General features: G+C 35.8%; 2 protein-coding genes and 1 long non-coding RNA gene across 10 annotated transcripts; all 3 read left to right on the forward strand.

The window, feature by feature from the left end:
* Positions 1-360: 360 nt before the first annotated feature.
* Positions 361-3,084, forward strand: LOC100181880. The gene is made up of 2 exons (XM_002130526.4): positions 361-1,619; positions 1,705-3,084. The coding sequence occupies exons 1-2, from the start codon at positions 1,171-1,173 to the stop codon at positions 2,000-2,002; spliced, it is 747 nt and encodes a 248-aa protein (XP_002130562.1). The 5' UTR covers positions 361-1,170; the 3' UTR covers positions 2,003-3,084.
* A 1,923-nt stretch (positions 3,085-5,007) lies between these two features.
* Positions 5,008-6,304, forward strand: LOC100184257. The gene is made up of 3 exons (XR_001974998.2): positions 5,008-5,193; positions 5,355-5,417; positions 5,723-6,304. It is a non-coding gene; the product is annotated as an uncharacterized LOC100184257 (long non-coding RNA).
* Positions 6,305-6,714: 410 nt separating this feature from the next.
* On the forward strand, positions 6,715-12,067 carry LOC100186637. Of its 8 annotated transcripts, XM_026836905.1 has the most exons (16): positions 6,774-6,792; positions 6,852-6,935; positions 7,067-7,192; positions 7,251-7,376; positions 7,475-7,600; positions 7,732-7,855; positions 8,095-8,177; positions 8,549-8,656; positions 8,898-8,989; positions 9,301-9,552; positions 9,608-9,697; positions 9,855-9,967; positions 10,073-10,119; positions 10,405-10,560; positions 10,799-10,843; positions 11,586-12,058. In XM_026836905.1, the coding sequence occupies exons 2-16, from the start codon at positions 6,915-6,917 to the stop codon at positions 11,589-11,591; spliced, it is 1,515 nt and encodes a 504-aa protein (XP_026692706.1). In that variant the 5' UTR covers positions 6,774-6,792; positions 6,852-6,914; the 3' UTR covers positions 11,592-12,058. The 8 variants fall into 8 exon arrangements, 7 of the variants coding, with proteins under 7 accessions (XP_026692709.1, XP_018669911.2, XP_026692708.1 ...); XR_003396409.1 differs by having other exon boundaries at positions 6,717-6,935; positions 9,608-9,681; positions 11,586-12,067; XM_018814366.2 differs by having other exon boundaries at positions 6,722-6,935; positions 8,898-8,971; positions 11,586-12,062.
* The last annotated feature ends 1,897 nt before the right edge of the window (positions 12,068-13,964 follow it).

Consider the following 13,964-nt stretch of genomic DNA (forward strand, 5'->3'; position numbering starts at 1 on the left):
CAACAGCAACAAGGGTGCGGCGAAGTGGAAAGGCGGGTTTTTAGAATAATCAATCTCAATAGAAACTGGCTTATGATGAATCACGGTAGGGACAAGCTGCCAGTTCAGTTATTGGACACGTAGCCAGCCAAACGGAAAATGAATCCGTGCCCCGAACGCAACAGCGAGGCAATTTCTGTTAACACAAAGCGGCGTGCGCCAACAACAAAAATGAACTGATCGTTCAAAGTATAGGGTGCTACACGAACATATTCGCGTCGCGTGCGGAACTATAGCGGCGGTGAGCGAAGAGAAAAAGGCTGGTCGAGGTATTATCATCAGCAGGTGTTTCAGTCGTCGCATTGTGTTCAGAATGCGGTTGAGTGAGTATGGGAGATATATTCAGGAAACATGTGTTTGTATTACCTGCCATGTTAGGATCTATGATATTGCAGTGAAGCAAGCATGGTGAATATTAGCAAACTTTAAGTTGACCTGTTAAAAATAGAAACATTTCGAAGTACTGGACTATAGATAATTAGTTATAGAAGCCAGGAATTCCAAATGCACTGAGGTGTCTTGCGTTGCAAATGGTTTTGCTTCATTTTTTGCTGGATTAGCTTAAGATCCAAACAAATACCGTCTCGTTTCTCGCTCGAAATTGTATCCGACCCTTTGCACAGGTTAGCCATGCACGCGCACCCGAGCGCAGAGTAGTGACGTAAATCGATTGTGACGTGGGTAGAAGAGCGGCCTAAGCTTCTCTGAAAATTGAAACACGTTTGTTCTTGTGGCCGGGGTCGAGCGGAAGCGATATCCAGGATTCGGGTAGAGTTCGCAAGCGCCGTGGTTTTACTCACACAGATAAAGAAAGGTCGATAGCCAGATATGGGCCTCTGGCTGCGCATGATACTTTAAACGATTGTGGCCGACCTCGGCCTAATAGTTCATTCTGTCAAAAAACGAATCATTTCTTGAGGTTGGTTATTGCATAAGGTTATGTCGCCCCATATGTCAAATGCTTGTTAAATACTTTGAGCGATCGAGAGAACTTGGCAGAGTAGAGAAGGAGGCAGAGTGGCAAGGCGTGTTCGTTTTTATCGAGCTAGTTTAACGATCTCTAAGCGATCGATTCTTTTAAATTTCAGGCAATAAATATTTTATAAGCAAGTTTAAGACTGTAAAGAAAGTATGGGTGTATTTCACGAAGGTTCAGTATTGAACGGAACCTCCGTTGTACGAGACGCAGAAGGAACAAGCCAATGTCTCGGTAACAAGCATCGACCCGACAGAAGACAGAAACCTATCAGACGAAGGAATATGAACACAAAGGAGGTCTGTCCCGATGGGCCGGTGACGTCACTCCAAGATGACGTCATCAACTCTGAAGCCAACACGACGAAAGCTGTTTTAAACGATCAGCTCGCCGGCGGCAGAAAAGACTGGCCTGCTTATGAGACGACTAGTTCGTCGGATGAAGCAAATAACAATTGCTATTATGATATGAATCTTGCACAAAAGTGTCATAAAATGCTGCACCAACACGCCGGTAAATCCAGTAGCAGTAAAGTGTTACTTTTTCCTGAGGAAGAATGGGCTCGAAATGCATACGGGATTCAATGGGAAATCAAAATGAACCGGTAAGTTGTTTAGAGCTCTATTTGAAAAAGAATCACATTACAATACTGTTGATTTATCCTAATGCTAACATATTGTATTTTGTAGATGGTGGAAGCGTTATTGTACAATAACCGAACATCGTGCCGGCGGGAGAGCAGCGGTTTCAGCAGTGGGTAAAATCGTACAGAACCGAGACGGCACCCTTACTATACTTGGACGCTTCAAGCGCAACAAGGACCCAGATTTCCGCCTTCATCTATCTGGTCGTGTGACGAAAGACGATTTTGAGCGCGGATACCTGATGACAGGAGCCTTGCAGCTCGGCGACCTGAAAGGTGAAGGTCGGCTTGAGATCACGCATTTTGCCGTCGTCCCAAGGCACCAACAGTCGATAATCAATTGAAAGGGGCGATTAAAACATTGCAAATTGCTGCCTCAATTCAATTCGTTTAACTGGGTTGAAGCAAGCAACGACATTGTTGGAACGGAGTTTGGTATTCGGTAATTAAATATTTGCCAAGCGGCCAACAACAACCAATGTTTCTTTCGGTTACGTAATGGCTTTCCGCAATTACTGTCTGAATGAGTCATGACGCAACCTGATGACGTTATTGGCTTCAAGAAAGAGACGTGTTTACCGGGAGCCGTTAAAACCGCGGCGGTCGAGCCCAAAAGTGAAAGAATTCGAATGACATAGTTTCCACAAATAACCTGGCTCGGTGCGTAATACACAAGGCCTTTGTTTCAGCAAAACCACCCGACCACAAAAGAACTAATTCATTTGGACGTCTGCGGCTGATACGGGTCTGATTAAGCCGATACGCTGGATTAGCATTTCGGGAAGCAGCGACGACAGGCAGATCTGGTATTCAAGCCGCGTATTGGGATTAACACGGCCCATACGCGACTATCTTTTGTTGTTTTCGGCTTTGTGGTAACTTCATATATCAGGGCGTTGACGCGCACGTAGCTTACCCTTCATGTTATGATCAAATTTTAACGGTTTGTAAAAAAATCGATTTCTGCACGCGTGATGACGTCACGATCGTTACCTGATGCCAGTCTGACAACTTTTGATGATCGACATTCGGGAAGCAGGAAAGGGTTAGGCGCATCACTGTCTTTTGCGTCACTCGACACTTACCCCAATAGCCAAGGTCGCTACAAGCACTTCCTTTCCAACTGCAAATGACGCGTAAAATATTTTAACCCGCAGTCCGGGCAGCGCCGAAACATGTTTTCAAGTTTAAACTCTTAATTTCCGATTTTGACCCACCCTTCAGATACATTCCCAATTCCATCACGTTTTTGACCACTCTAAAGCTTTATCATGTGGTGGATACATTTAATTGACCCAGAATCGCTTTCAGATTCTCAGTTTAACTTTTTATGAGTTCCAGATGCTGCTTGTAGTTAATCGTTCGTACTGCAGTGTTGTATTTCTGTTGTCACTTCCGTGTTTCTTGCGCCAGTGGGTATTTCCATTTTAAATGAAAACCACTTCCTTACCTGTAATTTAAAACCCTGGACCTTCTGTTTACTTCTACAATTTTCGCTGTTTTACCACTTTATACACATATTACTAATAAGCTGGTAAATTCCAAATAGATAAGGTATTATTTACATTTTAACGATATGCTGTCTTTCGGTTTTGGGGGCGTATGTTACCATTTTCTTTGTACGGTTACTTACATTGTAGTTTGTTTTTGACAAAACGTGTCGAAGTCACGATTTAAATTTAGGTATTAACAAACACCAAGGTGGGATTGAAAGATTTTATTGAATAAGTTATTACTTGACAACATGCTTTTTATTTTCTGTTGAAATCATCGTCAGTGCTATAAAGTTGTACTCACATATTTCTTTGTTCTTTTATTTCAAGTTTCATTGTCGTTAAAATAAAGAAATGAAATATAAACAACGTCAAGCGTGTATATATGTAGCACAATTGAACACTGCCAAATAACAGTCACATTACTACGAGTTGTTCGACTTGAGAATGTTGCAGGTTAAAGTGCTGTTATTTTAGGCGATTATTTTCAGCCGAATACTCCCGATTTAGTTTACGAAAGGTAAAGGTTCAGAAATTCCAACTCGAGATAGACAGAAAGGGGGCGAGTGCAATAAATCAGGAAACAGCTCAGAAAAGCTCTAAAACCAGCGCCCTTTCCGGCCGGCGCCGTTTCGGTGGTTCCACATGCTTTAGATGACGAAAGCTAAACAAGGGAGTGACCGTCGAGAAAAATGTTCCGCAAATTGCTATTCCTATTTTGGGGACACTTAGAGTAAAAGTAACGAGGTGGTTTCTATTTTTAAGTGAAAACTATATCATGATCTCTGGTTTAGGACATCATTACTAAAGGAAACGTGGTACAGACGCTCCTTGTGGGTTCCTTTACCTTCATGCTATGACGTACGTAGAGGTCATTTTTAATAAACCTAACTACATGTGTTGACTACAGCGAGTAAAAATAATCGTTGAAGAAACGCTCTCGTGTATTAGTCATCGGCTTGTTTAAATGGCGCTAAAAGTGCTATAGCATATACTTTCGTTTTAAAATATGGGTTACAACATACGTTGGTGTTGTACTTATAAAGTGTTGAATAAATGTGTAGTTAAAGAATGATTTGTATTAGCTTTTTACAAGGACACTTAGGCCTTTCCATTTCTTTTGTGCACAATATAGCTATAAACAAATTATACAACGGCGGTCGTGCCACTCAAGCTGTATAAGCTTTCTGAGCAGGAAGCTTTGCCATTTTTGCGCTGCGATTTTAAAAGGCGTGATTTCCTTTCTCCCATATGAGCGCACGTTCGCTATATTTTGACCGCAAGGCAACCGTGAAATTCGCTGACAGTTGAAGGTGATAGCACGATTTCGGCTTCGTGTTGTGCCGTACGTCTTGACATGTTTAATAAGTTAACAAATAATGTTTTTTAATCTTAATGGGTACATCGAGATAAAAGTTTTTTAAACAACGAATAGACGATAACAACAAAACGACAGTCGTTATAAAACGAAAAAACAAATGCAAAAAACATCAGTCATAATCGATTCTGATCGCTTGTTTAAAACAATTTATAAAAACAAATAGATATTGGAAGTGCTTTTAACTTTAGTATATCTTCTGTTAAAAACCGACGCCAATTTTCTAGAATTCTAGACTGTTTGACGTTTTGCTGATTTAACAGCTCTTTGACGCCACCTCTCGGTTCAGTATATATGATTGTGGATTTTGCAAATATATATGTTTATTGCGTTCAGTGGGTGGTTAAAAGTGTTTTTATTTTATTTGTTTATTTAAATTTTATTTATTTTTGTTAAAGTTAGTAATTTATAACTAATTTAGAAACGCGCCACCCCGATAGTATTCAAAATACTGGTTGTTACATAGGGTAATTCCCGTGACCCTTCCGGTTTTCAATATTGACCTCTGTTATTGCATAAGCGTATATCTAATATTATAGGCAGGCAACTATCTAGGGTTTAATGTCAAGGAACGCAGGGACATCGTCACTATCTTGCAAGTCGTTATTCTCATCGGGTAAATCCAGCAAAACAAATCCAGCTGCTGTGGAACAAACTGAAGAAGGTAATTAAAATACATTTTTAACTTTTGTAGTTTAATTTTATTCGGTTTGATAATAGGTTTTGCTTATATCGTTATGTCTATACATTTTGTTAAAGCAATGTTGTTTAGGTATTACAGAATTATTTATCATTTCAGACTTAATCACTTAATATATTTAACAGATTCACAACATTCTATACATATTGCATGCAAAGGTACTCAAGTTAAAGAGGAGTTAGAAAAAGGTAAACATTACTGTTGATACCTTAGACCAATGGTTTTCAAACTAATGTCTGTGGTGCCTATGCATTGTAATCTTGTTTTCTAATTGCGCCTAACATAGGTCATAGGTGTTAAAATTTGTATAAAGTTGGGTGTACGGTATACAGTAAGCCAAACCTGATTTTGAAAATAGGGTATACACTGTACAGTGAAGAAAATATATATGATCTCTAACAGTTGTGTTTCGTTAAAACCTTAATTTAGTGTAAATAAATTATGAGTATATATACACATCTTTATTTAATTTCTTCGTTTGAATTGTTTACAGAAAAGCAAGAGCAGCAAATTAAAGACCTGAAAGATCTTTTGATTACAATTAATCAGGATAACTGGAAGTACAAACCAATTGACGAATTGCTTGGTTTGTCATCTCAGTAAATAAAAAATATGGCGGTTCAAACAGAAAGCACCAAGAAAATGACAAAAGAAGAAATCCTAAAGCAACTTCCTGATGATTTGGAAGATCTGAGCAAATTGTCAAAACTAATAGGACCTCCTTCACCTGAAGACTATAAGCCCATTACGATACCTGAGAAAAAGTCTTTTGGTGGAAATTTTCTTCAGCATTGCAAAGACAACCCTTTTGTTCCTTTAGGTTTGTCAGCAACTGTGCTTTTCCTATTTAATGGGCTCAGGCACATGCGTTTGGGAAACCGACAGCAATCCCAAGTCATGATGAGAGGACGTGTTATGGCACAAGGTTTTACCATAATTGCTTTAACCTGTGGTGCAGTGTACCAAAGTGCGTTTAAGTCAAAGAAAGAATGAAGTTTTAAATCATCCATTGTTTTATTTTTCTGAATAATGTGTGAATATAAAGTCGTTTGCTGAATACATATTTGATCCAATTGTTTGTTGTCTTTTTTGTGAACGTGATTATGTGTTTGTTTATGGCTAATATTTTGGAAAACCCATTACTTATTTATGGAAAATCCACTGTTAAGTGTCTTGTACGCAGACACATATAATGGTATCAAGCATTAAACCCAGTAACGTTCGTTTACAATGTGAGTGAGTCAAAATGCCAGACCGCCATAGCAATAAACGGTATAAAACGCGTATTTGTTTCGCCTGCCAAGCGCCGAAAACTAGTCATGATTGGAATAGGGGAGATAAAAACATCTAAAATCTTGCAATTATTTGAATTGTCGATTTCTATTTTTACTTAGCGCTGATTGGTTCAAAACCGCGGCCACGTTTTGATTAGGCGCCTTAAATCAGATTCATGAAAAATTTTCGTTTTTTTGTGGTTCTTTTGATTTTCTTTGTATATGCGGATCATTATTTTAGTATAGAAACTGTTTATAGAGTTCTAATCGTTTTTAAAAGTTTAAAAGAGTAAGAAATTGTTGCTGAAATTATTACCCGTTTCTTTTCTAACTGAATAATGAAACTAGGTTTTTTTCCGCCAAAGGTCGTACTAGGTTTATGATTCCATATGAGAAAAGAAAATAGATATTATGGAGACAAATGATGAACAGGTACAAGCTAATTTTCTAATAGCTGGTTTTGATTTAGTAACGGGAGATATTATAAACCCAAATTTTCAATATTTTAGTAATAAATCTAATAAACATACTGTCAATACTTATATACTGTTGCTGCTTTTTAGTTAGAAAACTTAGCTGAACCAACTTCTATCAACGAATTGCAAGAATTCATGAAGTCCATGTATCATGCAGTAACTCAACTTTGCGGGTCTACATACACTTTCATTCTTTGTGGTTTAGAATGGCAGGTGATGCGTGTGTGTTTCTACAGTGTATTACTTTTTTTACTTATTACTGCTTCTTTAGCTGAAACATTTCATTAGTCATCCATATGTGACTGACATTCAAGATTTCCTAAAATCAAAATTGTATGTTCTAACACACGTTCGTCGAGCACAAATCGACTCTTACCTACGCGGATTAACATGGCAGGTGAAACATAAAAACCAGTAAAAATTTGTGTTCAACTGTTAAACAATATCATTGTTACTAATACTACTTTATCAATGGTAACTAATACTTCTTTCCAGCTTGAAAAACTCATTTGTCAACCTTATGTTAACTACATTGAGCAATTCTTAACTGTAAAGCCGCATTTAGTAAATCGTGTTCGACGGCCGGAATACGAAAACATGTTTCAGGGAATAGCATGGGAGGTAAACATTTGTTCAATATGTAATTGTATTTATATAACACCACTTTAAAGCTTTTTTTAATTGCTTAAATACCTATTTGGAATCAAACTAACCTTGTTACTTTTGGTAACCAATAAACTTTGACTTTGCAGGGCATATTGAAAGGTGACAAACAAAAGGTCTTGTGCGTTTTGATAACAGTGAAGTATTTATTTAACCGAAACGATCAAAGCGGAATAAATGTGCTAATAGAAGCTGGACTACTTGAAAATTTAGGCACATAATTATTATTTATATATATAACACTATTATATACATACTTTGTTTATGCTCGAGTGGGGGAATTAGGAATGGAACGGATTTAAAAACAATTGTTGATTTATATCGTGATCTTATTTTTTTAAATGCTTGTAACATGGACAGCTTACTTTCCTAACCAAGTTCCCTAGGTTAATATTATGTTTTATTGTTTTAGAGTACTTTGGACTTAAATAGTTTTTTTTTAATATACGCAGGCATGATATTAGAGTATTTTACACGAACAGAAGAACAACTGCTTGTTTCAACTCTTCTTCCTTCATTACTTTACTGCATTACTGTGAGTGTTTTCCTCTGTAAAAACAACAAATGCTTTTCTACCATTCGAAAGTATAACCTTTCTGAATTTTTGACAAAATCCGGGTCACCAAAGAAATAAAAACTTAATAATTAATTTGGTAAATGCAATATAATTAGGCTCTACTTTGTTTGTACATAAAGGTATAAAACTGGAGTACAAAAACATTAAGATGTCATCCCAGGCACTATTACATCTATGGTAGTGTTTTAAATCCAACAATAGGCCCTTTTTATACGTTTTAGAAGTTGGCCTATAACACTTCTGTTGCAGCAGAAAATAAATGTACATATTAGGCTATGAATTATATTTATATATATATATATGTATATGTTTTTTTACTAATTTGTTAGACTGTAATTGCATTGAAAAACAACAGACATCGGTGGTTTCAACATAACTGCCATCCATTTCTTCTATTCCTTTGTAAAGATTACACCAATGTAAAACACAACAGAAAGGTAATTTCTATTTAAACTATATTCCTCTTCTAAGTGTTGGTATGGTAATATAGTCATATTGGTAAATGTATAACATATGTGTTCTGTTTTTTTTTGCATCAAATTAGAATCTACTTTTTGCTGTGATCTATAACTGAAAATGTGACTAAGACATAAAATTGTTTTTTAATAAAAAAATCAACCAGGACAAGTGTTGAGTTAATAAGATAAATCAATGTACTAACCATGCTTATATGTTTAGGTTGTTGATGCATTTAATGATATCTTAATGTCATTGTCCACACGTAGCATGAAGATAGTCCAAAGTTATAGTTGGTTAGTAGACAATATAATGTAAGTTGCAGTTTGTATTTTAACAACTTGTATATTTTTTGTTTAAACCTATTTTTTTAAATGCTATTAATGTGTATAATGAATGAGTTTGACTTAGTTATCCTTGCCAGCCGGATTTTTATTATGGCTAACAACTTTGACATTCCATAAGTTACCACTTGGTTTGAGCCGTTAAGTGTTTTGCCAAGGACGCATACAGTGACAATGGTAGCAGACTAGCAGCATTCACCATTCCTGATCCCCTAACATCTGGGCCACAAGCAGCACCACCTCATAATACAGGTTTTTAACTGTTCTTACCTTTATTACAGTTTCAAAATTCTTTTGAACCTCAAACACTTTGGTAATCATGATCTCATAGGCGGAGTAATTGAGCAGATAATGCAATTATATCCAAGTACGAATTTCGAGCAAAATATTCTATCCTGGAGGAATAATGCTGAAACCACATTTCTTTTGAACTACAGTGATATTTATAGCGAACACAATTATTCAGTAGTGGAAGGTGATTTGGCGTTTATGCATGATGATACAAACAGTTCAACGAACTCCACAAAAACCAGGTAAAACAAGAATAATCAAGTTTTATGACCTCTTTTAATCTTTTTTTTTCTGAAGGAATGGTGGTGAAACTACACTTGTCTTGGATTACGGTGATATTTATACCGAACACAACTATTCAGTTGCACAAGGTGACTTGACGTTCAGGTATAATGATACAATTAATGCTGAAATCTCAACAAGCACTAAATAAAAGAATATATCGTTTTTATATGTTGGTTTTATTATTATAAATTCTCTCTTAAATTAGACTTTAACCACGATTTAAAAAAATAAAGCAAAAACCGACTTGATTTTATTCCAGAAGCGAAATGGGAGCAACAGATGCAAAGGAAGATGAAGCAATCGTGGGGAATCAGTGGGATGAAGATGATGTGTTTAGAATAGAACAAAGGCATTACTCTGGCAGAGAATCAAGTCATTAATTTTTTTTTAATCGTTTGAATTGGATGTGTTACTTGAGTGTTAGCACCAAACCTTTTAAATTATTTTAAAATGTATTATATGTGTTTTTTTTTCTAGGAAAGCGTCAAAGTACGTCGGAGTCATACGATGCAGATGGAAGTGATGTATGCAAAGTTAAAATTACTATTTTACTTTAACAAAGTTTTGTAAAACACAAATGTTCACAGATACTATAAATTAGTAATTATGTAATATATATTCTCATAGTATTTTTAAGCATTTAAGAATTCCAGATCTTGCCCGCTCACCCTACCATCCTAAGTTTGGCTCCTGTTTTGCATGGCAATGATATGTATAAACAAACTGCTGTGATTCTGCAAAGAAATATTATCACAATTGAATGTATTTCCCAACCTTGAATATAAGTTATTATACTACTCTTCTTTTAGGCAAGTGGTAAACGCATAAGAGTAAATAATTTCACACAAGATGAGACACTGCCACAAGAATGGTCAAGATCTAACAGAACGAATCTATCAGAATCACCCTGGTTTGAAAGGCACAATACTAAAGATATTGCAACATTTGTCAAACAAGAATTAAAGGTTAATTGATTCAAATGCTCTATAAAAAATGTCTTTATTTGAAATGGTTTGGTTTAAGGTACATAGTATGTCTTACACATTAATAAATGTCATAAATGACATACCATTGGAATTGTTTTATCCACTTTAACCAAATGATTGTAATCAATTTAAAATTCCAGTTATACTCAGTCTATCTTGTTTCAAATGAGTTTACTTTATTTAATATAATTATCGTTACCACATTTTATATAAACAGAGGTTAAGAAACCGAGCAAAGAGAATCTCTACATCTTCGGAAATGGTAACCTAACCTTAATTTGTTGTGTACATAACATTTTATGACTTTTATGCGAATTATGATAAATAATTATCCTCACTTGGCGAAGCCACCACTGTTGTTATACAGGTGTTCTCGGCTTTTGTAAATATTTGTAAAGAACATAGTCAATAATCATTACATAAAAACTGAAGTGGTTACTTGCAAAACCTATACTAGGTAAACAACAGAGATTCATTGTCTTATTATGTACATATATTTGTTTTACAATAGGTGTTTCAGCTTATATTTACTTCTTAAGGCATTATTTTATTGAATTTACTGTTACATTATTTTGCATTTTTTGCCTAATTTGCTGTTACTGAAACTTCTAAATAAATCTTACTGAATATATTATAGCATAACCACTTCATAATATGAATTTTACTAAGCCTACTATAACAGTTTATTTAATACCTGCAATTGTACACCAAAAATTTTACTATTATCATATAAACCAAACTTTATCCTTTGATAAGCCTTTAGTTGCAATATGATCGTGTGATAAAATCTCTTGGTTTACCTTGCTTTATTGAATTTAATAAAGTGTGGTATTTTATAAAAAATCCTTGGTTTTTCCTGCCTAAGGAGTTTAATATTGGTTCGTACTATAGTATTTTATAAAAGAGAAATTCCTTTGGGTGATTCTGGAAGGAGATAATCTTAACTTTTTGTGATCTATTAAACTGCCATTATGTAATAAAAAAAATTTGTTGTTGTTTTACAGAAATGATTATGTTTTTATCTATTCATTCATGAAGACATTTGTTTAGTCATAAAACAAAAAGGGACGGAAAATGCTGTTTAAACAAAGGGATATATATTTTTTTTTTACTTGGTATCACAATCCTTGATGAACTTTATTTAACATTGTTTGGTTTATATTTTCCATTATGCTGTGCTATCCTTTTTTACATTGCAGTTGTATTTTTGTTTCCAACATCCCGTCTGAAGCCTTTGTTGTTTTTGATCAAGTTTCTTTTATTATGGGACAATTTTTTATCATTTTATATGAACCCTTATGTTTGTGTGCTGTGCTATTATTTTACAATGCAATTTTGTGTTTGTTGTCCACCACATTCAGCATCGTGATCTCTGTTCTCTATGGGTATTTTTTTGTTTTCATATTATTTAGCAATCATACCTCTAAGTTAAAACCCTTGTGTTTAATAAATGCGCTTTATCACAGTGGCTAAATCGCTCACGAAACCAAAGGTTCTTATGTTACCGGGTGCTACGACGGGTAAAGCATTGTGCGCGTAGCTATATTAGTCCCAGGGCAAGGAACTTTATTTCAATCCAGTGGTCTCCAATGCGTTGTCCAAGTTTGACAACCATACGTGAAAATACAATTACCCACAAAGTTGCACACATGTTACGTTCGGGCACTGGGTGTTAGAAATATGGCACGCGTGTTATAAAAGGTCGGAATTACGCGAGGATAAACAATCAGCATTTATTCCTATCTACTATAGTAATACTGTGGAGTAAGGTAGAACATCTTCAGCAAATATTATTTAAATATCCTGATCTTGTTTTAACCAACTAGCAACGGTCTATAACTCTATGGGAATCGTAAGGATACGGTTTTATAATTCTTTGAATGTTCTATGTTTACTACCAAATGGGACAAGAAAATAGAATGAAAAGTGTGTCACATCTTCCCTACCCTGCTATAAATTGCAATATTAAACTTTTGCTAAAAAAAGTTCGTTGGGTAAATTCCTCGAGGACCAAAGCTGTTACACCGAATGGCTGTATATCAATCAATGTAAATCATTTAAACTTTTCGTAAATTATTTAAATTTATCAACATTCGTAGTGGTATGCTGTTGTATACGGCACAAGCCAAGCGCGCAGCAAGTATAAACACACCGTGGTCCTGGGGCCACGAACGTTTACGCCGGTTTCATGGATATCACAGATCAAGATAAGAGTCCGGTCAAACTGGCTCTGTCCTGAAGAGAATTGAATGCATTGCTACAGTGGGTTAGCAGACCTAGCATAGCGGCGTAAATACAACAGGATGTCTTATACGTCGAAGCGACAAAACTAAATCGTATTTTAAGCTAGCCAGGATTTAATTAAAACCGATGTTAGGGCATTGTAATTCAGCGGTTACGGTAAGTACACATTTTATGAGCTACAACAAATTATGCTGCGATTAATTCATTAGAGAAAGAGAGATGATTAGTTTTAATTTGTCTTGATTAAGTGTTGGTATAATCATAATACTTGCTCATAAGAAAATTAATAAAGTATGAACGAGCTAGGCCGCACACTACGATATTTACATTGTTAGTTGTATTAAGCTAAATTCCTGCGCCGAATTACGAGGAAACAGTATCGGTAAATCCCGTTCAAAACTAATAATTACTATGCGGGCGCCTGCAGAAACGTGCGCCTTGTCGTTACATGAGAAATCCAGACTACAAGCTGTTGGGTTATGTGCTATGCAGCTGGAGAGTTAAACTAATTGATTCTAATTCGACGCGTTGTACTAGCTGATACCCTTCACGGTGGTGGTCATTCATTTCGTAGTGTCTAATATGAGGTTTCAAAGCGGAGTAATTGGAAACGTGTCATCTATTTTGGTTTAGGTCATATATTTAGTAATACTTAGGGCATTTTATTTAAAAAAAGTTTTACTGGGTAGATAAAAAGCCAAGTTCACCAACAAAGTTACATACGTGGAAATTCGTAAGCTGGCACGAGGTGTATGAAACAGAACACCCGTGTTTTATAACGACTATTTTCTGACAATGCGAGGATAAAGCAAGTTATATTCATCAACTTTGAAGGGCTACAGTAGATGAGAATGGTGTAGCAGGTAATGTCAGTGTACAATAGCATGGCTTGACTTGTTTGTTTTGGTGGGATATCAACGGATTAAATTAGAGCTAACGTTATAGCAGGTCTCACTTCAGACGACTGTTATAAACTACGGCATAAACAGTTGATATATTATTGGTGATACATCACGGCGATTACTCTCGGTTTTTGCGGGGATGTTGTTACACTACACGTGAGAAAAGAGTAGATTGCGGAACGTGTTTAATATATAGTAGAGTGGGGGAAGATGGGACACCTTTTCATTCTATTTTCT

This window comes from Ciona intestinalis, chromosome 12 (assembly GCF_000224145.3).
Source record: "Ciona intestinalis chromosome 12, KH, whole genome shotgun sequence".
Taxonomy (NCBI): Eukaryota; Metazoa; Chordata; class Ascidiacea; order Phlebobranchia; family Cionidae; genus Ciona; species Ciona intestinalis.

Bases quoted from the DNA above. Each gene is read 5' to 3' on its own strand.
- LOC100181880 (XM_002130526.4), top strand. From the start codon at position 1,171: ATGGGTGTATTTCACGAAGGTTCAGTATTGAACGGAACCTCCGTTGTA. The intron at 1,620-1,704 runs GTAAGTTGTTTA...TGTATTTTGTAG, and splicing joins TGGGAAATCAAAATGAACCG to ATGGTGGAAGCGTTATTGTA.
- LOC100186637 (XM_009862199.3), top strand. From the start codon at position 6,915: ATGGAGACAAATGATGAACAG. The intron at 9,553-9,607 runs GTAAAACAAGAA...TTTTTTCTGAAG, and splicing joins ACGAACTCCACAAAAACCAG to GAATGGTGGTGAAACTACAC. The intron at 10,120-10,404 runs GTATGCAAAGTT...CTCTTCTTTTAG, and splicing joins ACGATGCAGATGGAAGTGAT to GCAAGTGGTAAACGCATAAG.